This window comes from Corvus cornix, chromosome 13, assembly GCF_000738735.6.
Source record: "Corvus cornix cornix isolate S_Up_H32 chromosome 13, ASM73873v5, whole genome shotgun sequence".
Taxonomy (NCBI): Eukaryota; Metazoa; Chordata; class Aves; order Passeriformes; family Corvidae; genus Corvus; species Corvus cornix.
Window position 1 is genome coordinate 6,935,741 of NC_046343.1, and position 25,848 is coordinate 6,961,588.

The 25,848-nt window shown below is 55.7% G+C and overlaps 1 protein-coding gene across 1 annotated transcript; it reads right to left on the minus strand.

Moving 5' to 3' along the window:
* Positions 1–4,916: 4,916 nt before the first annotated feature.
* NDST1 (N-deacetylase and N-sulfotransferase 1) lies at positions 4,917–25,848 on the minus strand. Its single transcript, XM_039559648.1, has 15 exons — positions 25,791–25,848; positions 13,683–14,582; positions 12,650–13,132; positions 12,347–12,434; positions 11,969–12,123; positions 10,726–10,911; positions 10,221–10,349; positions 9,878–10,060; positions 9,447–9,543; positions 9,186–9,309; positions 8,841–9,015; positions 8,462–8,632; positions 7,511–7,620; positions 6,681–6,783; positions 4,917–6,575 (listed from the first exon to the last, which is right to left on the minus strand). The coding sequence occupies exons 2-15, from the start codon at positions 14,190–14,192 to the stop codon at positions 6,456–6,458; spliced, it is 2,634 nt and encodes an 877-aa protein (XP_039415582.1). The 5' UTR covers positions 14,193–14,582; positions 25,791–25,848; the 3' UTR covers positions 4,917–6,455.

Below are 25,848 nucleotides of genomic sequence, written 5' to 3' on the forward strand. Positions count from 1 at the left end.
TCCTGCAGGGAGGGAATGTGGGGGTAAAGCACCCTGGCAAACCGCGATGAGGGCGGGTGGGTGGAGGTGGCAGGGAGGGACGAGGAGGAGGAGGAGGAGGAGGGTCCCGGGGGTGGCAGCGGCGATCCCAGCACGCCTGGGTGGTCGGCAGGGCTGGGCTGCTCGCGCCTGGCTGCGGAGGATGGGCTGGGAAGATGGGAGCTGAGATGGGCTCTGTGCCGTGCTGAGCCCCGCCGTGAGAGGGGAGAGGACACCCCCAGCACCATTCCCTGCCTGCCTCGGTACTGGGATCCACGTCACGGCTCTCCAAGCCCCAGGGGCTCCATGAGCGGCGACCCCCATGACGCGCGGGGAGGCTCCAGCGATGAAACTCAACCCAGATGCGCAACAGCGGGAACCCTTTAACATTTCCCTGCTCTGTGCCTGGAGCTGGAAAGCCCTTCCAACAGCCCTGGCTCCCGAGTTTCTCCTCTCTCACTCCCCAAGTGTGCCCTGAAAAGGAGCTGCAGATATCGTCCCAGGGAGGGACAAGGGCAGGGACCCACTGGGGATGCTCCAGTATCTCTGGGCAGCGCCGAGATCATTGGGGAAGGCAGCAACCTGAAAGCACCAGCAAACAAACAGCACCGAGTCCCACAGGGCTTAAAATGACAAGAAGTATTAAAATGGTTGAAAAGTACAGATTATGTGGGCTGAGTTCCACCCCCACCGCAGTGCCAGCCCCTCGGCAGTGGGAATGTGCTGGTACCAGCATGGGATTTGCCGCTCCGTGAGCTCAGACAAGTTTCATCTGCATTGACGTGGCCAGAAGCTGGATTTGCTCAAGGAAAAGTTTCCAGGACAGCCAGAACCACACTCATCTTGTCACCCTTTGCCCCCCTCAGAGTCTGGAGCCTTGTTTAGTGTCTGCCTTCACTTTTCCTTTGGGTTCAGCATCCCCTCACAGCCCTTCCTCATCCTCAGCCTCCTGACGCTGAAGGACACCCTAGCCTGCCTCCCAGCCTGCCTCCCAGCTGGCTCCTGCATTATTAAACCAGATCCTCCTTATCAGCCTTTATCTTTTTCCACTCATGCAAAACCTGCCTGGTTCTAGCTCTGCCAGCCATCGGTACTTCCATCAGGAGCCAGAGGGCATCGGGACACCCCTTCGGTGCTGCCACTCCTCTGGGGGTGGACAACCCACCGCTTCCCCGCCCCCAGAGCCCTGGGAAGCAGCCGCGACTCCCCCCGGGCTCAGAGCTGCTCTGACACCTGGTTTCAATAATGAGCGGCACGGGAAGGGACAAAGGCGCCTTGCAGGAGGGCAGCGGGATGCAGGATGAGGGGCTGGCAGGTGGGGCAGGAGGGGGGCTGCAGGGCTGGGATGAGGGGCATGCTACCGGGGACACCAGCCCAGAAGCTCTGCGGGGCTGGGGGGGCCCAGCTGCCCATCACCACATCTCTCTGATAAAACAGCACTCACAGAAAGGGGTTAACTGCAGGCACCGGAAAGCTGGGATTAATGGAAATTGGTTATAAGAATTTTCCCAGATGGAAGAAACATCTTTTCGTCATCTGTCCTTTGACATTTCAAGTGTATTTTGCATCCCCAGCATTTTCTGATTTGGGCTGTGACATTTAAATGGCCAATTTGTGTTTACAGTCTTAGGCGTTGTAAATATCTTATATATAAATGTCTTTGCATGTATAGGAGACATTCTATACATTTGTATCTTTGAAAAAAGAGCTATAAATCTTTACAGGAAAATGCAGATCTCCTACAAAAACATTTCTGTCAGCTTTGTAGTCACAGGGTAGATGAACATGTAACAGAAATACATTGACTTTTTCAGACACTGGGATTTAGTATTATTTTATCACAAAGTGTAAATATGTCACTTCAAAATCATGAGAGGCATTAAAAGAAATATTTTGCATGGCTTTTATTCAAGGACTTGCTGACTTGCACTGTCCCCCCCTCCAGTCACAGGTCCCATGACAAGGATGCAGCAGTATCAGGGCTGCAGAGCCAAGGTCACGTCCCAGCAGCTGTGGGGGTGATGCAAAGGGACACGGCTCTCCAGCGGGGCCTGGCATGGCCACAGTCCCCTCCTGGCACACAGCACTGTGTGACACCACAGGGGGCCTCAGGCAGCTTTTGACTGCCCCAAATCTGACCTTCCATGGAGGGTCCCATCATCCCAGCAGGAGCATGACCACAGCCAGAGCCTCACCAGCAGCACCTCTGTCACCTCCCTGTCCATGACAAGATCACTTGGGAGGCCCTCAGCCTGGAGCAAAGGGCTGTGAAAGAAGGCAAAGCCATCGCTGTGTTCGCAGTCCTGCCACAGTATGAAATATTTGCAATATCTGCTTTTACCCCCACCTGGACTGGGGATGCCTTTCTCAAGGGGGCAGGGGGCTCCTCCCATGGTCTGGGATCTCTGTTATTTATAGGGTGCAAACACAGCCTGCTTCTCCCTGTGAGAGAGCAGTTTTCATGGCCTGTCCTGACTCCTCCATGGATTTCAGAGCCAAAGTCCTGGACAGGGCAGTGCTTGCTGGGCTCTGGCCCTTTTGTGTGCCTCTTTGGAGGAGCAGAGATGGGAGGTGGTTACAGAGATGGGGGGATGACAGCGACATTTCTTCAACCTAAATTCACGGCATAGACATTCTTTGATTGAAATAATTCTGATTTCTACTAAGTCTCATTGTAAAGCTTGATTTAAATGTCGAGGCTCAGCAGGCTGTGAAGGCTGGGGACAGCACAGAGTGCTTGGAGGAGGAACCCATCCCACCCATAAACTGCTGAGCACCCCCACCTCCATCTGCTTTGAGGAGCCAACACAGGAGATGGCTTCCAAGTCATCCAAGAGGTTTCTGTCTTGTCCCCCTGCCCACTCTGCTCCCCAGATGGTGGAAGGCACAATATCCCTCTACAGGGGTTTGCATCCCAGCTATGCACGGAGCCAAGGCACTGCCGGCAGCAGGGCAGGAGGAGCTGGCTGGGGACAATGTGCACCCCAACTGCTGGCACTGCCACCTCATTCCCTGGCAAAACCCCCCTCCAACTCCTCCTTCCCACGGCTGGGGGTCTTCAGTCAAGTGGGGCACCTGGGGGTAGGATCCAGCCCCGGTCTGTACAGCTGTGCTGGGGACAAGGGAAGCGTTAGGATTAGGGTTAGATTGAGGGGACCACAGATCCCTGCATTCAGTGCCTGCATTCAGCGGCACATCCCCATGAGTTACCCCACTGCCTGTGGCCAGCAGCCTCCAGCACTCTGCCCAGCCAGGCCAGTCCTGCACCCTCTGCCAGCATCTCTCCTTCCCAGCACCCCTCCTGCCCGCACCTCTCCCTGCCTGCATCCCTCCTGGCAGCTGGGCGGGCTGAGGCACAACCAGCATTGCCTGACCCCATGTGAAGAGCAGCCCAGGCGCTGCTGGGGTCCATATCCCTCCTGCAGATATTTCCAGCAGGGATTCAGTGGCACATCCCCAACAGCCAGAGGGATACAGGACACGTTGGGGCATGGATGTGGGATGTGTCAGGACGAGGATACAGAACGTGTCAGGGCATGCTGCAGGATGAATCAAGGTGCGGAAAGCAGCCATCAGGGATGGACCCAGCCCCACAGCAGCTCGTGGGCTGGAAAGCCGGCCCTCACCATGGCCACTGTGGTCCTGCCTGCAGGCTGGGGCTGCCAAGGGCTTGGAGCATCCTCATCTTCCCCTCTGGGAACCCCAGGAAGCTGCTGACTCCCACCCACTGCCCCATGCAGTTCATGGAAGCTCAGACCTGGGCAGGGGCTGCCTTGGGGTCTCGTGGTAGGAGGCTGCAGGACAAGGCAGCAGCAGGGACAGCCCCGGCAGCCCATGGCCACGCCAGGAGAGCAGTCCAGGGGCAGTGAGGGTTTGAGCCCCAAGCAGGGATGCTTTGGGGTCCCGCTGCTCCTGGGGCCCTGCTGGCTGCAGCTGTCCAGCCTCTGGCCCTTGCCCAGCCCAGCAAGGATTTTGCCAACTGTGCACATTTTTGGCAGAAGCTAGAAAATATCACTGGTGCCAAGGCGGGTGACAGGCAGGGGCAACAGATCCTCCCTCACACAGGGCTCTCCCGTGTCTGTGGGAGGGCAGAGACCTTCTCATCCTCCCGGGCACCCCATGGCCAGGGCATGGGGCTGAGCTGTGCTTGTGACCCTGTTAATTAACAAGCAATTAATTCAGGACTAAGCTGAGCACCAGCTGGGACCACCTGGGGCAGGCCAGAGCCAAGATGGAGGTTTCCTTGCACATCATCTGAGGCTGGAAGCCAGCCCCAGACACTGCTTCCTCCTGGGCATGGGGACACAAGGAAGGGAACCATGGTGGGTGCATGGCCTGGACTTGCTCCAGCATGGCCAGGAATTAGCAGCCTCCTCTTCTAGGCAAGCAGCTCCATGGTTCCCCCCGGTTCTCCCCCTGCGTCCTCTCTCCTCCATCTGGCGGCTCCTTCGGCACCACACATCGTTTGTCACTCCGACAGGTTCAAACAAACCCGTCTGGGATTAATTAGGCTCTGTCTTCGTTTCCTGCAGCGCTTCGCAGGGGCCGGGCAGCGGAAGGCGGTGGGGAGACAGCAGACAGGCGGGCAGGCTCGGGCAGGCAGGGACTGGATAATGGGGCAGGGGGGAGAAGGTAAGCAGGGATCCCCCAGCCCCCCAAATGCCTGCCCCGGTGCTGAGGCAGTCGGTGCTGGATGCTGTCCCGGGAAGAGAAGGCTGTGGGCGCTGTGCAGCGGGGATGGATCCAGGACTAGAGAGCTGCTGCCACCTCGTGCATGGAGAGCTGCTCCCACATACCCCCTTCCTAACCCCCCCAAAGATGGGCCCAAAGGCAGCAAGAACCCCCAGGGGCAGGACTGGATCATGCCGGCAAGGAAAGACACAGGCAACAACCAGAAAGTAAAACCAGAGCCCCCCATTTATTAGCAGTCGGTTCAACAGGACCTTACACCAGTGCTTGGGAGCCTCCCCCAGCACAGCCCCCATGGCCCCATATGCAGCTACAGGGGCTGGGGCTGAAACATCCAGGTGGGAACCCTGCTGCCAGCGGGGCCCCGCACATGGCGAGTGAAACACATCCACCCCACTGCCCTGGCCCCACTCTGGCAGCATCCTGGGCACTGCATCCCCCTCGGGCAGAACCGCTGCCATCCCACATCCTGCCATGCAAGCGGAAATGTGGGCCCTTTTCCCGGTAAACCCGTGATGGCTCAGTCTCATTTGCCAACAGTTCCCAGGGCGTGGGAGGGGCTGCAGCTCCATACGGCACCACCAGTACAAAGATGTGTCTCCCAGTGGGAAACCTTCCTGTTTCCCCACTGACCTTTGTCCACTTCACGTGTAACAACCAAAGAGACCACGTAAAACCCTCGGGGTTTAGGTACAAATTCTGGCACTGAAGAAAAACACCTCCCTGCAAAATGGGAACCAAATGAACACCCACCCCACCCCCCCCCGCGTAAAACCCAACATTATTAAAATACTTTCATTTTTAATATTCAAGAGGTTTGAAGTTCTCAGCATCCTTCTGATTGCCGTTATCCCAATGTCTGTTCTGTCCCCACGCTCTCCTCCATGCCAGGGTGTGCCGAGCACCACTCGGCTTTACCACAGGAAACACCACATGTGTACAAGATTGCAGGATGGGCCTGGGGGTCATGAGCATACTGGGACTAGTATGCCCAGACCAGCATGCCAGCCCCTTCTCCTGCTAGGCCACAGTCCCACCATGCTGCCCATGGAGGGGGAGCCATAGGTTGAGGAGCTTGAAAATGACAACAGAGATGACAATAGAAATTGTGCCCCAGTCTTTGAAAGAAAAATCCACCTTGTTCTCAGCTTTTCCAAGTAGGTGTTGGGGGAATCCAGCAAACTCTCCTGTTTGCTGCCATGGGGCTGATGGCAGGAGTGGGTCTGGGTTCCTCTGTGCTTTGGGTCTCCACCAGCTCCATCCCTCTGCTCCAGCTCAGCGAAGTCACCACCAGTGCACCAGAATGGCTGGACCAGGACCATCCTCAGACCAGGAGGTGAGGGACAGCTCTGGTGCTGCCCTCAGGCCCAAGGCAGTTGGAATCCATTTTGAGCAGAGAAAGGGGGAATTTATGCCACTTACCCACACCAGAGCAGGGTGGGAAGGGACCAGGAATTAAAAAGGAAAAATAAAATGAAAGAGATACAGGTGTGGGGCAGGTGGAGAGGTGGGAGCACAGGGATTGCAGAGTCGGATCACTGCTCAGGCAGCCTCCAGTGGAGCCCTGTGCTCCTGGGGGTCCCCTCCAAGCCTCTGGTGCAGCCATACGCTCCTGGGGGTCCCCTCCAAGCCTCCAGTGACGCTGTGCGCTCCTGGGGTCCCCTCCAAGGCTTGGTATTGCTGAGAAGGTCCTGCTGGCACAGGGTCAGCCCCGCTCAGGTACTGCTGGGGGGTGGCAGCAGTAGCAGCTACCTGGTGCTCTGCAGCTCCTCCCGCAGCCAGGTGGGCAATGTCTGCCCCATTTTGTACAGGAGCTTGGAGAGCTCTATGTTATGGTCCCTGTAATAGTCCCGCAGGAAGGCGCGTGACTGCAACAGGAGAGCAAAGAGGAGCGTCAGGGGGACCAGCCCAGAGCCCGCCAGCCCAGCACAGCCCTGCTCAGGACCAGCCCAGGAGGCTTTCTGCATACTCACATCTGAATCCATCTCAGGGTACTTCCTCCCTTTGCTCTTTCCCAAGCATTTTGTTTTCCCTCCATCCAGAAGCTGACACCAGAATCCTTTCTTTGGATCAAACCTGCAAAGCAAGAGCTCTGCCTCAGCCCTCTTACCCACCTCACACCTTCCATGGACATCCTGCCCAGCAGGTCCCACAGGGCACTTCTCCACCTCTAGAACCCACAGCCCAGCTAACATCTTGTCATCAACCCCCTGGTACAACAGGTTCCCCTACAGCTGTGCAATAAGCAGTCCACCAAGGCTCATTCATTGCCATATTGAGGGAGCACAGAGTCTACCTGGGTTTAAGTACCATTTTCTGCGGCACTTTTGTCCCTGGATGCCCTCAAGTGCCCCACAGCACCTGGGTGGACATACATATAGGCAAGCCCTGGCAGAGGTAAATTACTATTTCTCTAGGAGCTCTGGAGGCTTCTCAGAGTGAAGTTTAATGGAAGGCTCAGATCAAGGTGACACCTGCAGAGGTACCACACAGCCAGCAGCTGCTCTCAAGCATGTACAAGGAGATGGAGTGCCAGGGCTCAATACCATCATCTGTGCCACAAATGCACTCCTGAACTCTGCTCCAGGAGCCCAGGACTGCTCTTGGGCTGCCTAGAGTGACCCCACTGTGGTGTCTGCATAGGTCTCAGGAAAAAGCCTGGCCTCATCAAAATCAACAGCAGCTCTGTAGAGAGGCCCAGGGCTGGGGGCTGCTCTGGGGCAGTGCTGGGTGTCCCCTGGCCAACCCACTGCATGAGAGCCATGGCAGGGTGGAGGAAGGAGAAGTTGGGGGAAGGACTCACGCCAGAGTCTTGTGATAATCGATGAAGTTGGTCACACCGAGGAATTTCTGGACTGTCTCCATCACTTTGGCAGGTTCCGTTCGGAGCAGCTTGCCATCCAGCACCAGGATCTGCAAGGAGCAAGGCAGGGTGGTGAGGTGTCACTGGCTCCCAGCCCTGCTCTCCTGAGGCAAGAGGACACCTTTACCATACCTTTGGACATCTCAGAGCCAAATCTGCCACCAGCCTGCACAAGGGCCTCCACTAAATATCAATGTGCCCTGGTGCTCCCTTACACCGGATGTAGGAAAATGAAATGCAACTAAAAGCCAGGGCCAGGACCCACCAGAACAACATCAGAGCTTCTGCTCAGGGCTACCCAGTCCACAGGCAGCTGGGATTGCAACACAGCTATTACACTAGCAGCAGGCAACTAGTAAGACTTCATGAGGTTAATCGACAGCGGAAAAATCATTCAGGGATTGATCCCATACTCTCCAGCAGTGCTGCACTGTGCGGGTCACAGCAGGGCTGGCATCCAGCTCCCATCTTCCCTGCAGATGGCTTGAACTATGGGCAGCTTCATCTGCTATTTTTGTCCTGTTCGATGCCGTGGTGACACCAGACAGGGCAGCCCCAGGGGGGTCTGTGGCCAAGACGGTGACCCCACAGAGCCACTCACAGCCCTCTGCCCCCACTCCCTTTCAACCCTGCTGTGACAACCCACACAAGGACACCTTCGTATGTTATCCATCATCAGGTCCCCTTCTTGCACAGCACCTCCCCTGTGCCCCCTCTCCAAGTAATTTTACTTCTCCCCCCATGGTTTTTTAGGGTGCAAGATAAACAGCTCCCATGGGAGCAACTCCACAGCGAACCTCGGATCCAAGAGCTCTTTCCCCCACACCCTTGCTTGCGTGAGGGCTCTCCCCAGCTGCTGCCACTGTAGGACTGGGGTGCTCCCATCCCTACCTGGTTGGCGTGGTAGCTGTTGAGCCAGCGCTCGATGTGGGTGGCGTACCAGCCCGGCACCAGGCAGCGGTTCTGCAGGGTCCGCAGCTTCGGGGCGGCCTCGGGCCCCGCTGTGATCACCTCGTGGAAGGTGTATTTCAGGGCAACCGGGTCATCGTGAGCTCGCTGGTGCTGTCAGGCAGGAGCAAGGCAGGTTTGCCCCCAGGGTAACCCAAATCCTGGGCTGCCCACAAGGTGCAGTGGCTTCCAGGCCACCAGGATGTGTCCTCATGCATCACATGTTCCACCAACTAGCATGGCATCCGCAGTCATCCCGCATCCCAAACCAAGCTCACCATACCACAAGACCGCACCATCCAGGGAAGAGGCAGAGGCTCACCTGATACCAGGAGTAGGCTCGATCTGCAGGGTTGATGAGGATGGTGATGATTTTGGCCTTGGACAGCAGGGCTGCAGCTCGCCGGGGAGCCACTTCAGAGTCAAAGTAGTTGGCACTTTTCTCAAAGTAGAAGTCAGAGGTGGTATTGGAGGGGATGGGGAAGAATTCCATGTACCTGGGGGAGGCATAGTGTGAGGCTGGCAGACAGGCACCACAAGATGTCCCCAGCACCGCCCTCACAGGTGACATCTCAGACACTCAGAAGGGAAATCCCACAGCACCACTGCTCCCCCTTCCCAAAGTTACTGGCACTCCCAGCACAGTCCCCACAATGCAGAGACCCACCAGTCGATGCCCTTGTGATAGTTGTGTCCATTGAAGAACTGTATCTCCTCGAAGGTCTCTGAGCTGGGGTAGTTGCTGCTCAGGTCCGGGTGCATCCCCAGGAAGAGATAAAGGGCAGTTGTTCCTTTGGACAGACAGATAGAGTTGACATGGGCCAAATCTCCCTCCAAGCTCTGCTTCAGGGCAGGAGGGCTGAGAGAAGCTCTTTGGGAGTGTGGGAGTCCTGTCAAGCCTCCCAGCACTGAAGGTGAAGGGAAGCACCTGTTTTTTGAGGCCCGATGATGAGAAGCTTTGGGAATCGGTCACAGGTCTTTTCTTTGGACCAAATGTCCTTGTGCCGTTTGTCTTCACAGGGATCCTGAAACACAGCGTGGAGGATCAGAGACAGAGCAGCCTGGATGGGACCCCACACCACTGCTCAGCCCCTCCACCCTGAGCAGACACATGGGGAGGCCACCCTGCTTGGCAGGCAGGACAAAGACCGGGCTTATCTCCAGGTCTACAGAGCAAACCCCTCCCTGGCACTGCCTGCAGAACCAGCGAAGAGGTGAAAAACCACTGCTTACCCAGGGAATCAGAGGGAAATCCAGGTTGGAAGCTACCTGAGGCTCAGAGCAGGGCCAGCTATACCCCACTACCCTCTCCCAGCACAACAAACAGGGTCACTCCCCCTATTAAAGGCACAGGGGTACCTGCCATAGCGGGTCCTTCTCCTCGGAAAAGATCTGGAAGTATTTCTGTGCCAGCTGCACTGGGGGCAATGTCTGCAGCTTCAAGTTGGTCCAGGAGTTGAGGAAGCGGACCAGGTGCTTGAAGGTGTACAAGCCCAGGCGGTCGTTGCCGTAATTGGACAGATGGGTCATGAAGATGCTGATCTGAAGCCGAGAGGACAGAGCAGGGGTCAGAGGAGCTTCACCCAGCAACCATCTCATGCATCTCATCCCACCCTGGCTGAGAACACTGGGGACATCTCCCATAGCAGTGCCAGGACAACGCTGCAGGACACCTGTCTGTCTCTCCCCGGGCAGTACTTACAGGGTTCAGGAGCACAGTCAGGAACAGTTCACCCCCATTGATGATTTTGTCCAGCTCACTGGAGCCACCAGGGTATTCATTGTAGAAAATAGTGTGCGTGAAGAGGCCACAGGTTTGCCGGGGAAGCACCTGGGGCAGGAAAAAAGATATGGATGGAACAGGCAGAGGAGCCAGGGCAATGAAATGGCCCCATGGTCTCCAGGCTTCCAGAGCTAGATCTCCTTCCCTTCCCAACAAAAAGAGGGAACCAGACCTCAACCCTTCAGAGGTCAGGACCAGTTATACTACTCCTCACCATCCTTGACTTGAAAACATACACAGAAGGGAAGGATGTGAACAGATGGAAAAGCCAAAAACTGTCCTCACACAAGCTTCACCCATGCAGGATGAGCAAGAGGGAACAACCCCCTCAAACTGGAGCTGTGCAGAAACCACCTGCCGAGGTTCTGGTTTTGGTGGGGGAGGCAGGAGAAGAGAAGCACCAGAGACAGAGCTGGGCACCCACCATGATGCCATTGTGGATGAAGCCGCGGCGGTAGCGAGCGGGTTTCAGGTGCGGATATTCCTCCGTGCTCGTCACTCTGATGGACCAAACCTGCTTCCAAGCCTCGTACAGCTGCACGTGGACGGGGTACACGCCCGAGTGGTGGGGGGCCACAGCGTACCCCATGTCAGTGGGGATGCCATGCTCCTGCAGAGAAGAGAGTGGGGAATGGGTGACTGTGGAGACCCCAAAATCACAAACCAATCCCTCTCCATTCCCAGTTACAAACTGTCTAGTTGTGCCTATGGAGAGCAACCAGGGAAGGGCTCTGCATCCTCTCCTAAGCCTGACTGTCTCCACAAAAGGGAGCCCAGGAACAGCCATGCTGGGTGGACACCCACTCCTCTGCTTCACTCAGACCATCCTCATCCCTGTCCTCTGCTGTCACCCATAGAACAGCCATAGCCAAGCTGTTCTGTGAAGAATGAGGAGATACAGTTATATAGGACTGCAGAGTGGTTTATATCAGTAGATACAAAACAGCCTGGAAATTCTGAGCTGGAACACTGCCCATCCTAAGTAGGAAAGATCTGGTCTAATTAAGCACTTGTAATTATCAGATAATAAATTCAAGTTAGTTTGAAGATCCCTTTCTTCGGCCAAAGGATCCAATTATTAATAGGTCTGGCAGTTTGGATTCAAGACAGCTGTCAATCAATCACAGCATGAACTGGTGCCAGTGCAACACAAAGGACAGCCCAAAAGGACAGAGAACCCCTGAGCAAGCTGAAGGTCACAGCCTGCCTTTACAACCAAACATGTCCCTGCCAGTTCAGCCTGTAGAGGGAGTTTCCATCAGCCGGAGCCTCCCGGCACAGCCACCGCTCCAGGATCCCACATTATCACCCAGCACAGATTCACACGGTGCCAGGCTGAGCATCCCCCTGGGCTGCACCCTCTGCATCCCCACGGTGCCAGGCCAGGTGGGCACAGCTGCAAGGCACAGACAGGGTCTCCCCTTGAACAGCCACTGGGGCAGCTCACTGCCACAGGAACAAGTTGGCTGCTGCAGATAAATCCTTTAGCTCTAGGTACTAGAGCATAAATGGATTTACCCACAGAGCTGCAACATGAGGGACATGACTTAATGTCACCAGGTCCCTCTGCTCCAGCAAGCAGGGGCTTTTCCCTGGGAATCTTCTTTGCTCCTCTTCTACCATCCTCCCCTCACCACAAGCAACCCCACTGGCAGCATCTTACTCACGACAGCGAATTTCTTGTTTAAGGTCATCTGCTCAGCGAGAACTGACTGGTTGTGGAAGAGGTGAGGCTGCATGTGGCTCCACATGTGGGGGAACCACCAGAACTCCTTCACGTAGGACAGCAGCAGGTCATCACCTTCATCCTCAGCATCAGTACCTGTGGCATGACAATTGCTGTCACCACCGAGCATGGAGAGCTGTGTGAGCAGCTGAGGCAGAGGGAGGGGCAGCCCCTCTTGGTGGCCAGGTGATGGAAGAATAGGGTGGGATGCCTAAGGACCCTCCTGCAGCCCTGAGAATACCCTCTTTGAGCACCAACTGGTGCCCCAGCACCAGCTGTACGGCACCCACAGGAGAAGCAGTGCCCTTGCCCTCCTCACCTGTGTGGAAGAATTTCCCTGAGTATCCCAGGTTGAAGGTGAAGTTCGGGATGTGGGTGCGCAGCTCGTTCTGTGTGTCAAACAGTGCCTGGGAGAAGGGGAGAGAAAGCAAGGTGTCCTCAGCACATGGCCTCAGGGACAGGTGCCACATCAGGGCAAGCACCAATGTCCCTGAGAGCTCTGCAGAGTGGCTCCCAGAGGGACAGGGGAGGCTCTGAGGGCAGAAAGGTTCATCTCTGGAGCACCCCTGAGCAAGCACAAGCGTCCAGCCCTGCCCACCCAGCCAGGAGAGCACAGACTCACCTTGACATCTTCCACCTTCATGCGTGTGCCCTCCTTGCCCACAAAGATGTCATCGATGTCCACCAGGATGTAGCGGTCAAGAGGCAGGGACAACCTCTTGCCCGTCAGGAAGGAGACAGAGTCCACAAAGACCAACTTGTGCAGCCAGAAGTTGAGGTTGTTGCCGAAAAGCACTCTCTGGATGCCATCGTGGAGGCCCAAGTCTTGCATCACAGTGGTGTGCAGTGCAGCATCCACGCTCATGTGCGGGATGGACTCGGCCGACTTGGTCTTGGCCAGGAGGACAGGCTCGTAGGTGGAGTGGTTGGACTGGAAGACAGTCCAGTCCTCCCCAGGGAGCACACCCTTCTCCACCTCACTGGGGCGTGTGATGTAGAGCAGGGGCGACTTGGGGTTGATGCTGCAGTCCTTCAGCGCCAGGTTGGAGTGGAGGAAGAGTGGGAAGCCCTTCAGCTGGGCACTCAGAAGGCTGTTCTCATTGGCCTGCATGGGGAAAATGGGAGCTAGAGGAGATGGGACACCGAAACAAGGCAGGGGCTCACAAGGAACACTAACAGCCACGGCAACAGAGGCAGCAGCTCACCACACCTGGAGAACTGGGTTCTGGCTTCCCCCCGCTTCCTCTCTGGAGCATGGGGTGCCCTCATCCCCCTCACACACTCAATCCTGCTCATGTCCTATGTGCAAAGTGTCCCACGGCTGGGAGCACTTGGCAGGAGAAGGGCTTGCAGAGTAAAATACCTGCTCATGCTTTTGGCAAACCCCAGCAAGGGTCACTGCTGGAAAACATGTGCTAAAAACAACTGGACTGATCCCAGAAGTGTGTTTTTTTCCTCAAAATCTCCAAAGGCTACACAGCCCTTCCAAAGGGAGAGAGCTAAGATGGTGCCCTTGCTAGAAGCTTGTGCCCCACACCAATTCATGCTGCTTGCAGAAAGCATGGGGAGGGCAAAGTCCCTGCGGGGCAGTAGGACACCAGGGCTCACACCCAGCCTGGCAGTGAGATCTTGGTTTGTCCCATGTACCCCCTTACCTTGAAGAAGCCGATGATGCCCACGCCGTACTCCACGCAGTACTTGTCCAGCAGCTCCCGGTTCCAGGCATCCAGGTTGACATATTTGAGGATGTTCTCGTAGATGATGAGGGCAAAGCGTCCCCGGTCCTTGTCGGTCAGCGTGGGCATGTCTCCCTTCCCCGGGGCAATCTCTGTCCTGTATTTGAAGCGACTCGACTCCAAAATGGCCACAATCTCCTGGCCCAGCTGGGAGTAGAGGCTCTCCACGAAGACCAGCACCAAGGGGTCTGTGCGGGAGGAGTCGGCCACCTTGAGGGTCTTCAGTGGCAGCAAACGGGAAGGGGCGACCTTGGGCTCGTCGCAGTCCGGCCCCGCCACGTCCCCAGAGGGCTCCAAGCCCCTTTTCCACCCATATAAATAATAAGCAGAGACGAAAACACTGAGCAGGCAGAAGGCAAAGAGCAGGAGCAACACCACCTGCGGAGAGAGCTGCCAGATACCCCGCCGGGCCCTGGCCAGCACAGTCATCCTTGCATCCGCTGGGTGAGGTGGGGCCCCTCTCCCCTGCCCGCCCCCTCCCCTCACGAGCCCCGGGGAGGGGAAGAAGCAACCAACCAACCAATAAAAAATTAGGTAAAATCAAATTGAATACTACTAATAAATTAAAATACTAGCAGGCCGCCTGTGCAGGCTCTCTCCCCTCCAGCAGTCGGGCGTCCCTCGCCGTCTGCTTCATGTCACCATGGCAGAGGCACCGAGAGTCCCCTTGCCGAGCCGAAATTCCTGTGGTGATGGCAGCAATGGCAGCAGCAGCTCCATGGCCTCAGCAGGGCGAGGGGGCGGCGGGCAGCCTCGGCGTGGTTCGTGGTGGGAATGTGGGCATGGTGGATCCCTGGTTCCCCAGCTCCACACAGCGCCCTGAGAGAGAGAGGTGGGATGAGAGGGCAGGGACGATGTCAACGCTGCCACTGTTATTTCTGCAGTGTGACAGCCCCAGCAGAGTCCTCAGGAGCTCACTGGCGTGCCAGGGCTTGCCACAATAACGCTGTGAGCTCCCAACAGCGCCGGGGATGGAGCGGGAATGCAGCACACAGCCATGCCATGGGATCCTGGCCGTGGGTGCACCTGGAGTGCAGGTGCATCACCAGGTGCTATGGAGAGGAGCCCCCAGCCCCCTGTGAATCTCTGGTACCTCAAGCAGCTGGAGAAGCAGCCCTATTCCTCCCTGTGCCCAGTGGGAGCCACGCTGTGCCAAGGAGAATGGGGGGAGGTCTGAGCCCCCATGGCCCAGCTCGGCTGGCAGGGAGGGACATGGGAGGGACATGGGCAGCCCGCCAGCCAGGCAGCTCAAGGCTGAGCCAGGAGCCGCCAGCCAAGGTCACTGAGATGGGCATGTGGGAGTGTCCACGTGGAGCCAAAGCAACCTTGGGAATATTCTTCCCTTCCCTGTGAAAAGCTCTTTTGAAAAAAAAAAGGAAAACAATGAGCACTGCTTGACAGGAGGTGAAGCCACCTGGGGGACAGACTGATGCAGCTAATGTGTTTAAGGAAAAAAAGTGGCTTGCAGCACTGTCCCCAAACTCCTACCACTGTTGGGGACAAGGGCAGGAGTCCCTGCTCCTCCCAGGGAGAACTCCCTGTGTCCTGCCAGCACTGTGGCTGAGCACCCTCCCTGCTGACACCAGCCGGGATCCTAACAGGATTAAACGTGGCCGACTGAGCGGCACTGTGGATTACAGACTGGGGCTTGGCAGGGTAATCCTGTCATCCCTGCCCTTCCCAGCAGAAACTCCCACTCCAGGCAGTGCTTCCCAACCCTGCCGACATGGCACTGCTTCAGCCAGGCCTCGGTAGGTGCTGCTGGCAGCCAGTCTCCTTCCAGCCTCCATCACTGTCTCCTCCTTCACCATCTCCATGACACACCAGCAACCTCCCCTTGCCGGCTGTGTGGAACACCTGGGTTTACTGACTTGTAATTTATCTTTGTGCACATAGATGATCTCCAGGCATGACCAAGAGAGGATGCACCTTCTCTCCTTAGCCCCTCGAGGTGTGTCCTGCCTGTTCCACCTCACTCCTTCAGCCCCTCCAGCATCCCTGGGACAACAGAACAGCCCTGCTGCGGTTTTGGGACAGGGCACTTCTCCAGGTCTGCTGATTTTAAGGATGTGCTTGCGCAGAGGGAGGCTCCCCTGCCTGCTTACAATCCCTAGGGATGCAGAGAGCTGGAAATGCATTATCCAGCACCCTGGCTGTGCCATCCCACTCCCTCTCCGTTTCTTTCATCTGCCAGGAGCAGTGGGTACTGGCAGCTGCATTCCCACAGTGATACACGGGCAAATGGCAGCAGTGGGTTTGATGCCAAGCACCAGAGCCCGCACCTGATGGGCAGGACTGTGTGTCCATCCGTGCACCACCCTCCATGAAAAAGGGAATAGGGCTCTGCACCTACATCACCTGCCACTTCCAAGGGCACTTCATTAGCCCATTCTCTCCTAAGAGCTTTTAATTACAGTACTTAATGACCAGGCTTTGGAGACAGCATCTCTGGCCAGACACCGGCTGAGTCTCCCCAGGCTGCCACGTCAAATCCTGCCCAGGGCAGGGGGCCAGCACTGGACCCCCGGAGCAGCCAGGTGTGAGCTGGGACCGGGACAGGCAGCATCCCACCTCAGGCACCTGTCAGTGTGGCAGGAAGCAGGCAGGAATCCTGCTCTGCTGGTTCACTGCCAGAGCAAACCCTCCATGGGGAGGATGCCAAGGGCTTTGGGGCAATGCTGCAGGGTGGGGATGCTCCTGCCCAGGGCTTTCCCCATGCAAGTGGGTGCTGGCTGCATCCTGCCCAGCAGACCCCTGCACATCCCTGGCACTGGTGGGAGAGCTGACAGCTCAGTGCCGGGGAAGGAAGCAGGCTCATGACCAAAAGCACAAAAGAAGTCCTTGAGACCAACAGCTTTTCTAAAACAAAAAGGGAAACAAGATGGTAAAATTTAAAAAACCACAAGATCTGGCAAGGTGACAGCTGAGGTCAAACTTCCTTTTAACCTGATTTTTAGACGCTGCTCAGGTGCCTTTTAAAACCACAGTGATTATTTAAAAGGCACCAGCTGGAAATGTCAGCCTGAGTCCCACACACAGACCTCAGGCCCCCAGAAAGGGAGCTGGCAGGCTCCCATCACCAGGCGGGTGCTCAGCCACAGCCGCACATGAAAGACCCCGGGAGAAAGAGCCCTGGAAAATGCTCTTTCCTCGTGGGTTTCTGAGCAATGCCCTGAAACAGACTCCGCTGGAGAGGAGACTCAGTGAGGAGGCTTAGCCACCATGCTCTTAATCTGGCTGCCCTGACAAACACAATCAGCATCCAAGCAGCTTCCCGGCGTGGCTGGGAGCCCGGAGCACCCTGTGGAGCTGGATCCGACCCCAGGATGGGCAGGGAGCGCAACCAGGGGACAGGGAAGCCCTTTACTATCAGCTTGACTAAAGTACCTTTGCTTCTTCAAATCTAAGAGAGCTGCAGGAGGAAGGGAAAAATGGTTGAACAGCTTTTCAAAACCCACCCCCCAGTGCAGTTTGGGGACAGTGGTTTCTCCCTGCCCAGTTATTTTCCACAAACACTCCCTGGGGAACCACTGCACCCCAGAAAGTCAGGGAGGCTCTAGATGGGATGAGAGGGAATTTCCTTTAGTGGCTTACAGCACTCTTCCTTTAAATACCAGTGAGATTTTGTCGGGATGCAACGTGAGGATTAAATATAAGCAAGGAAGTGCAAGCAGATCCGGCGGAGAGGGAAGGGTCAGTGATCCCAGAAGACAACCACAGCAGGGTTTGATTTATTGGGGGGTGGAACAGGTCTGGCTGCAGGTGCAAGCAGTGAAGATCAGGCAGCTCACAAGTCACAGCTGTTGGATAAATCAACTGTCCCAAGCCCATGGCCCAGAGATGGGAGGTGAGCTCAAAACCACAGGTGTGACACAGTAAGAAATTGCTCACACATTTCCCTTGCACCATTTTGGAAAAGGCTGAAAGGAAGAAGCAGCCATCCACCTTCATGCAGAAGACACTGAGATTTTGTTCAAGAACCTCAGCCCCTGATTCGAGTAGCTCCCAAATCTCCAACATTCAACCCATAGAGATGAAGCCACATCCTAAACATCACAGTCAGGTGGGTGACCCTGCTCCCCTCCTGCTGGCACCCTTTGGGTGGGCACCCCTGCTCCTCACTCCTCATCATTGCAGGGAGAGACCCACCACTGCTGGGTAATCACCTCGTCACCACCATGCCAGCTCCACTTCTCCTTGTAAGCCAGCCCTGGGGGTTAAGCATGGATGGAGGAGGATTTAGAGGCAGGATGCTAAATTGCATTGCACAGCTCAGCGATTTGCAATCACTCCCGCTTGCTCCAACACTTCCCCTATCCAACCACTGCAGGGAATGTGGACGGATCAGCCCCACCTACACATCTGCTGCATCTCCCACTTGAAGGCAAAACACTACTGGAAGGTCTAAATTTGGCCAGGCCAGGACTCAGGCCCCCAGCAGACAATGCTTATCCAACCCCACCTTTTGTCCTTCCCACATCTCACGGACCCTCACCGTGAGTATCCCCAGTGATCACCAACTGGTGCCCTGCAGCCCTGGGAATCAGCACTACCTGTAAAAGATGCACAAAAGCAGCCAAATTATTATTAATAGGTTTAAGTTCCCTCTAGAGGGAATCCCCTTCACTCACTGGTAATATTTAGAGGGCTACAGATCTAAAACCACTGAGCTAAGCACATCCTTAGAGAGAAGATTAATGCCATCACATTATTCAAGAGACAACTGCAAGCTCAAGACAGGGGAGGTTGCTTTGAAAATGAAAAAGTAATCGGCATGAAAAAATGGCCTTTAAACACCCACCTCTGCAACACCGCCTTTATCAGCTCTAAATGATAGTGATCCCAGCTACAACTGGAAACATCTGCAGACAGCTGGAAGCACTGGCAAGGGAAAAGAGCTATCTCAGGGTGCAAAGGACCACTGTCTGTCCCTGTCCCCATCTCCTCCCTCCCCAGCCAGGGCTGCACCCACTGACCAAGAGAAGGCACAATCAGGAGATGATCTCCTCTACTGTGGTGTGTGGTGGTGTGATGATCCCACCAGCATGCTCCTGGAGCTGGGACACAAGCCCTGTGCCACAGGAGATGAAGCTACAGCAGCCCAGGAAGAGTAACCCAGCATGAAAACTTCAACCACTGCAAAACCAGGAGTTTTTCCTCGTCTTGACAGCCTGGGTGAGCCTTTAGGATGGGCCCAAGAGACTTGGACAGAGGAGTGATCTGTATGGACATCCATTTGCCTCCTGCCAAGCTGCAAAGCCAGGGTGTCTGGGCAGGGGAGAGGGATGTGGAGCAGGCAGAGAGGGGAAAAACACAGAGAAGGACACAGAGGAGCAGAAAGGAGCTTGTTCCCATCACCCACTCGCCAGAGGTTTGGTAATGCCAGATAAGGAGGGTCTTATGTGGTAGATTACACAGGCTGTTTAAGCACTTTGCAAACAGTAGTTACAACCTACGAGGGAGAAAAACACCCTGCTGTGGGAGAGGGAGATTCCCAGTGCTGCTTTCCTGAGGCCACCAGCCTTCCGCCGGTGCCCAAGAGGTGCCAAGTTAAAAATGGACAGTGGCAGCCCTAGCAGCTGACCTTGGAACAGGCAGTGACAGGCAGTCCCTGATGCTGCTCCCACTGCAAACCCACCTGGCTTGGCTTCTCCCCTTCATGCACAGGCTGGATACGACCAAACACAAAGGAGTATCAGGAAAACTCATCGGTGATATATAAGGTCTGGAGAACTTCCACCCCAGGAGGACTTCAGCAGGAAAATCTTCCCTTCTTCTCAGCTCTTTTTTTTTTAAGATCTGATTTATAGAGCCTGGCCAGAAATGAGCAGTTGGAGCATTCACCTGGATTGCTGAACCAAGCTTCACCTTGACACCTCTCTCCCCTCTGGAAATAAACCTCTGGCTCTGCTGCCCACCCCCTTCCTGCTCCTAGGGGAAAGAAACCAATATGAGCAATGAGCCCAGTGAAAGTGGTTAAGAATTTTCACTTTTAAAAAGTTATTTTTAGTCAAAGTGTCCAGCTCTGGAAGAGGCATTTTTGCTCCCAGAAAGCCCTGTTAGCACTTCAGTTTTACTGTGAGAGATAAAAGTAATGTTTTTCTCAGGTTTTCTTCAAAAAAACAATCATGAGAACAGCTCACCACTGCCTGCAGAGGGATGGAAAAGCAAAGTTCTGTTTGTGACATGTATATGCTGAATTTTTAGGGGAGAAAAAAACCTGAATAAATTTTTTTAAAAATTCAAATCCCTAAAAACTGGGTGAGGCTTCTGGAAGGCCATGATTAAAAATCTTCATGGCAGAGCAGCTGGCAAGCCCAGCTGGAGGGTGTCTAAGACTAGTTCTAGCAAACCCCACACCTTAAACCCACATCCCAAGGTCCTGTCCCTGCTAATCCCCATCTCTCACCCCTTTCCCCACCCTTGTCAGTGAGGCTGTACAGAGGAAGCCTCTGCAGAGGTCACCCCATTTCTGATCCTGGGGCACCGGTGGCTCCCACCCTCCTTGTCCTCAGCATCCTGATCTGGAAGAGCACCTCTGCATCTCCCAACACCCACATGAAACCAGTCTCCTCCACAAACTAGGCCAGCAATTAGCAGCAGCCATTAGCTCTCCTATGCCCCAGGGACACTGGGTTGGGCAGCTGATCCCTCAGCACCAATGATCCCCATCACCATCCCAACAAAACACCCCAACACCCCACAGCCAGGTTATGGTTCGGGTTGTGCCGCTGCAAGCCCCTCAGAAAAGCTGAAGCCCTTCACAGGTGACTCCTCCTCAGAGGTATTTTTTGTCCTTGAATCCTTGGGAACAGCCTCGGAGCAGAGCTTGGGGAATTCTCCCAAACCTTAATTGAAAGAGGCGCTTAACGAGGAGAGTTTCTTTTGTCTGTTAATTGAAACAGGTTCTTACCGACAAAACTCTCCATGAATTTTAAGTGGGTTCACAGGGGGAAAAAATCCACTCAATGAATTGGGTTTTCCTGCTTCGAAATGTGCCGTGTCGGTTCCTGTGGCTTTCCAAGCACCCGAGAGCCTTTCTGGATAATCGGGGCCTGAATCCTGAGTATTTTAAAAAGAAAAAGGACGAGGGGAAAATAATCTCACATGCATTTTTATATTTCACTGGAGTGGCAGCCTGCCCTCTCACAAGCAGGTTGCATGAGGACTCCTACCCAAAAAAACATGGACTGAAAGCCCCTCGATGCCACCTTTTGCTGCCTCTGACAATTGGCTTGGCCACACTTTTCCTGTAGAGATCCTGGTCCTTCCACGAGTGTGAGGGTGACACTGGATCTCAGAGACTCTCGAAGCAGCAGTGATTCCCTGTGCTCAGGCACGGCAGCACTGCGAACCCCATGGCATGGGCCGGCTGCTTCCTTTTCTTGACAGCTTCCCAAGTTGGTAGGAGAGCAGAGGCATCCTGCCACAGAACTGCCAGCTGTTCTGGGGACCACAGGCTGCCCTGCGAGTGCTAACCCAGCCCCAAACCAGCACTTTTGCAAAGCAGAATCCATAAAATCACAGCATGAACCAGCTCACAAAGAGCAACTGACCCCCACCAGTGCCCACGTTCCAGAGAGTCCCTACAAGGATGGAGCTGCCTCCTCCTCCCAGGGGCTCCCTGGGATGCTACTGTCAGACCACATCCATCCTGCCTGATGCCCCAGTGCTTTGCTGAGCTGCCTCTGACCTCCACTTCCCTGCAGTCTGCCAGGACAGGCGCTGCCAGGAGCCCAAAGCACCCACAGGGCCAGGTGCTGGCAGCCAATATTGAATTAGAAGTCAGAGCAGTCCCTGCTGTGACGTGGGTGTGCTCCCGCCATGGCTCCCGGGGTGGCAGATCCTTTGGGAAGGGCTGGGCAGCACATGCTGACGCACAGGCAGGACACTTCCAGGGCCAGCATGCTCCAAGGTCATGACTGGGCCAGGCTGGAGGTCAGATCTTTTATTAGACCAATGGACACAGTTGGAAAAAGCGACACATTTTGGCCACGCAGGCATTCCTCAGGCCCAAGAGCACATCTGTTTTTTCCTAAAGGTATTAGTTAGGCTAATAAAAGACATTACCTCTGCATGCAAACTTTGTCACCCTTAAAATGTACCAGAGGCTGCAAGGCTCAGCAGCCCAGAGAAAACACAGGGAGCAGGAACAGGCACAGAGCACAGGGGACACTTGCAAGATTAGTTTTGTTTTCACCCCTAGAACAGCACTGGCAAAGCCCACACTTGCCCCCAACAAGCACAGCTGCTGCCTCTTGCCTCCCCTATTTTCAGATCCAGGTCTGAGGCTGCAAGAACCAAATGGCATGTCCATGGGAAGTCTGTTGCTTTGGTTTACCTGCTCCAGCATCAGTCCTGTCCTCTCCTTCTCCTCTGCAGGGGCTCCAAGGCAAGCAAATGCTCGAGGAACCAACCTGCCATGCTCCACCTGCACTGACTCCTTCCCTCCTGGCCTCAATCCCACTCTCCAACGTAAATCCACGAGAGCAGCAGTGTACCAGCACAGCAAGGGATGGATCAAGGCCAATGGAGGAGACTGAAAATGGCCTGAGCCATGTGTCCAGGCATTGACAGCACTTACAGCCGCACTTCAGGACTATGCAGTTAACACTTTTTAATGCATCCCCTTTCTTTAAGAGCTCCAAGCCCTGGGGCTGCAGGGTTGTACAAGGCTGTGAAGGTGCAGCTGGTGTTGGGAAGGAAGGAGAATACTCAGTGGGGTACTGGGTTCTGCCAAGGCCAAGGCATGGGAAGCAGAGCCAGGAGAGCATCAGGCTACCCCATGGAGCAGGGACATCCTGGGGGCTGTCATCCTTCCTAACCATACCCAGAGCTATGGGATGAGACACACATCTCGGCAGAGAGAGCCGAGCCGGACATCCCTCACTGTACATCCAACCCTCAACACGCCCAAGCTCAGAGACTGGAAATACTTCTTCCCTGCTTTACCAGTGAATGTAAATTCCAAGATATTTTGGGCTCCCTGGCAGAAGTAGGACAACAGGGCAGAAATCCTAGAAGAGAGTCTTGATCTCTCCAAGACAATCTCCATTTCCACAGCTTTGACCAGATCAGCATCAGAGCTGAACTTGGGGCATGCCCACCATAAATACCAGGGCAGTTCCTCTTGGGATACCTCCCATTAACAGATCTCTCGACCTTCATAAACCCCTTTTGGAAGGCTTGTACCACCTGAAGGTAGTGCAGAGGATTCTGTCCCCTTCCCAGGGCAAAAGACTGCAGCAAGATCCTGCTGGTTTTGGGGAGGACGTGGGAAGCGAGGTGCTCCCAGCCCCAGCCCCCTGGCCGCCAGCCACAGTCACACGCAGGATTTACAGCTCGATATTGATTAGTCTTCTGCAAGCTCTGCCATTACAGTCGGTGGCTTTTGCAGGAAAACAACATGAATCATAAGTTACAGGCTGCCATCTCTCCATGTCTGCAGGGTGTGACTCATCCAGCCCTTCACGGGTCCGGCATGAGGGCTGCCCTGCTCCTCCACACCTGGGGACAGGCACAGAGGGCACCATCTCCCACTGGCACCTGGAGAGTGGTCTCAGCCCCTGAGGTTTGTAGGATGGTCTCCAAGAAAGTAGCATCACACTTTCCCTCCACTCCCCATGTCAAGTTCCAATATCACCAACACACACTTGACAGTGGCACAAAGCAATGCCACCAGAAACACACAAGGAAGTCAAGGGCTGTCACGATGTCCTGAAGTTGGAATGGCTGGAAACATCAATGAGATAGACTGGAAGCCCCTGTCCTCTGAGGCCATGAAGCAAACACAAGACTTGGGAACTTAATATCTTGCTTCCCTTGTCTTGAGTCCTAACCTTATTCTGGCAGGCTCTACCTCAACAGCCAAAATAAAAACACAAGTCATTAAGGTACATCTTGAAGGCAGAATTATAAAAAAAAACCCTTTCAAGCAAAACCCTCCAAGACCCTGCCCCACACACAAAAGAGCCAAGAGAGCAGCTCCATCTCCAGTAGGCAGTCAGAAGCTGGCCGAGATCAGATACGTGGTGGGACCACAGCCCTCCATCCTCAGCCCAGCACCCAGAGATGTCCCAAAATCAAACCTGCTCATAAAAGCCTGTGGAAGGAGATGGGTAGGTGCTGATGGTGACACTCTGCAGCAGGGGCACACACGGCTGTGCCATACTTCAGCATGACACTGTACTGAAGAAAATATTAATCATTCCCTCTTCATTCCAGCCTGGGTTTTGACTTACGAGGTGTCTTTTTCCTTCAGTTTAAATAACCACCACCAGCACATTAAGTATGTCCTGTTCTACAGTACTGACAGAGCCACACAGGAAGGGGGGAAAAACCCAAAACAACCTGTAAGGGAAAGTCTGTTTGCCTGGGATGGATTTTCCATCCCCATCCAAACAAAATCATACCAGACCCACCAGCTTCCCAAAGGCACAGGAAGCAGGAAAGGCTTTGTGCGTGTGAGCTTCCCCATCAGCATCTGTGTCCAGTGCCTGCAGCTCCAGGTTGGAAGGGACAAATCTGGGGGCTGCAGCTGGTGGGGTGTCATGGCATGTACTGGGGCTGGGCAAGGTGACCCTGATGGGTGGCATGGGGAAGTCCTAGCTTCCCCATATCCACACATGGATGCCCCAGCCATGGAGTGGCACTGAGAAACATGAATTTCGCCTTCACTGTCCTTGCCCAAAATGAGCACTGACACAGGCAAAGGGAAGATGCCCGGCCATTCTGACAGAGACCAACAGCATTGGGGTTTATTTTCCGGCCGTATCAAGTCCCGCACGTTTTTTCTATTGTTTAATTTCCTTCTTCTCCACCCACGGCAAGTTCACTCAGAAGAGAGGAACTTATTTCCTATTGAATTTGTCCTGGTTGTTTTATTTGGAAAAGGACAGCTTCCTCAGCCCTGGTCCCCATGTGCAGCCGAGGGGAGCAGGCATGAGGCTGCTCACCTCCCCATCTTCACCAGCCCAGCTCCAGTAAAAACAAATCTCGAGATGTGAGTAACAAAGATGCTGCTTTGCTGCAGGAAGAGCTGCTGTTCCAAGGCTGCCGGTGACAAAGGGGCACTGCAAGGTGCCGGTTTCCCAATCCTGTGAGCACCACCGTTAGTGGGAAGACAACCAACCCCACGGTGTGCTGTGGCAGCAGCTGGCTGGGATCACGAGACGGGAGAATCCCGGTGCTGTGATGTGACTGCAGTGCTGGGAGGGAGCACCAGCCTCGATGGGAAGAAAAGCCTGCCAGGTGATGCCAAAGGTCGCCCAAGATGGTGTGGCTTCTGTGCCGCCGGGAATCAGGGGCTGCCCCCATCTGCGGGGGACAGCCTGCCTGTGTGGTGGTGAAGGCAATACCAAACGACTTGGGAAGATTATACACAGCTATGCACGAGAGGCCCAGGAGCTCACCAGCGGCAGAGAAAATGCCAGGACCTCTTCCAGAGAGGGTGGTGAGGTGCTCCACAGGAGCGCCCGCCAGGCTGGGCAAGCCGTGCCATGCGCAAGGTGTGCACCTCCAGACCGGCTCTGGCCGCGCTACCCTGGTGCTCCGCTCCTGCACGATTTTAGCTACCACCACTCGCACTCCTCGGGAGCGGGGACGCCCCAGGCCTCGCACCCCGCGCCTGGCGCCGTGCTGCAGCTTGGCCTCGACTGCTCCTCGGCGGTGCCCGGCAGCGGCGGGGCGAGGGCACCCCCGGGCACCGCGCGGCCTCGCCGCCTCCTCCGAACCCCCATGCGGCGAGACCCCCTCGGCCTGGCGGAGCCGCGGGACGGCTCGGGGCGGGGGGCTCCCCGCCGGACCCCCGCTCCACCCGGCCGGCTCCTCCCGAGGGCACCGGGCCGTTCCGCCGCGGGGACGGGCGGGGAGAGACGCCGTTCCCGGGGGACGGGAGGAGCCGCCGGGCCCGGTTCCCGGCGCAGCCCGGCCGGGGCGGTGCGAGGCCCGGCGGCCCCGGCCCGCGCTGCCGCCCGCCCGCTCCCCCGCCCGCCCTTTGTCTGCGCCGCCGCCCCGCTCGGGCCGTACCTGCCGCCGCCGGGCCCGCTCCGCTCCTCTCCGCTCCCCTCTGCCAGGCCGCCGCCGC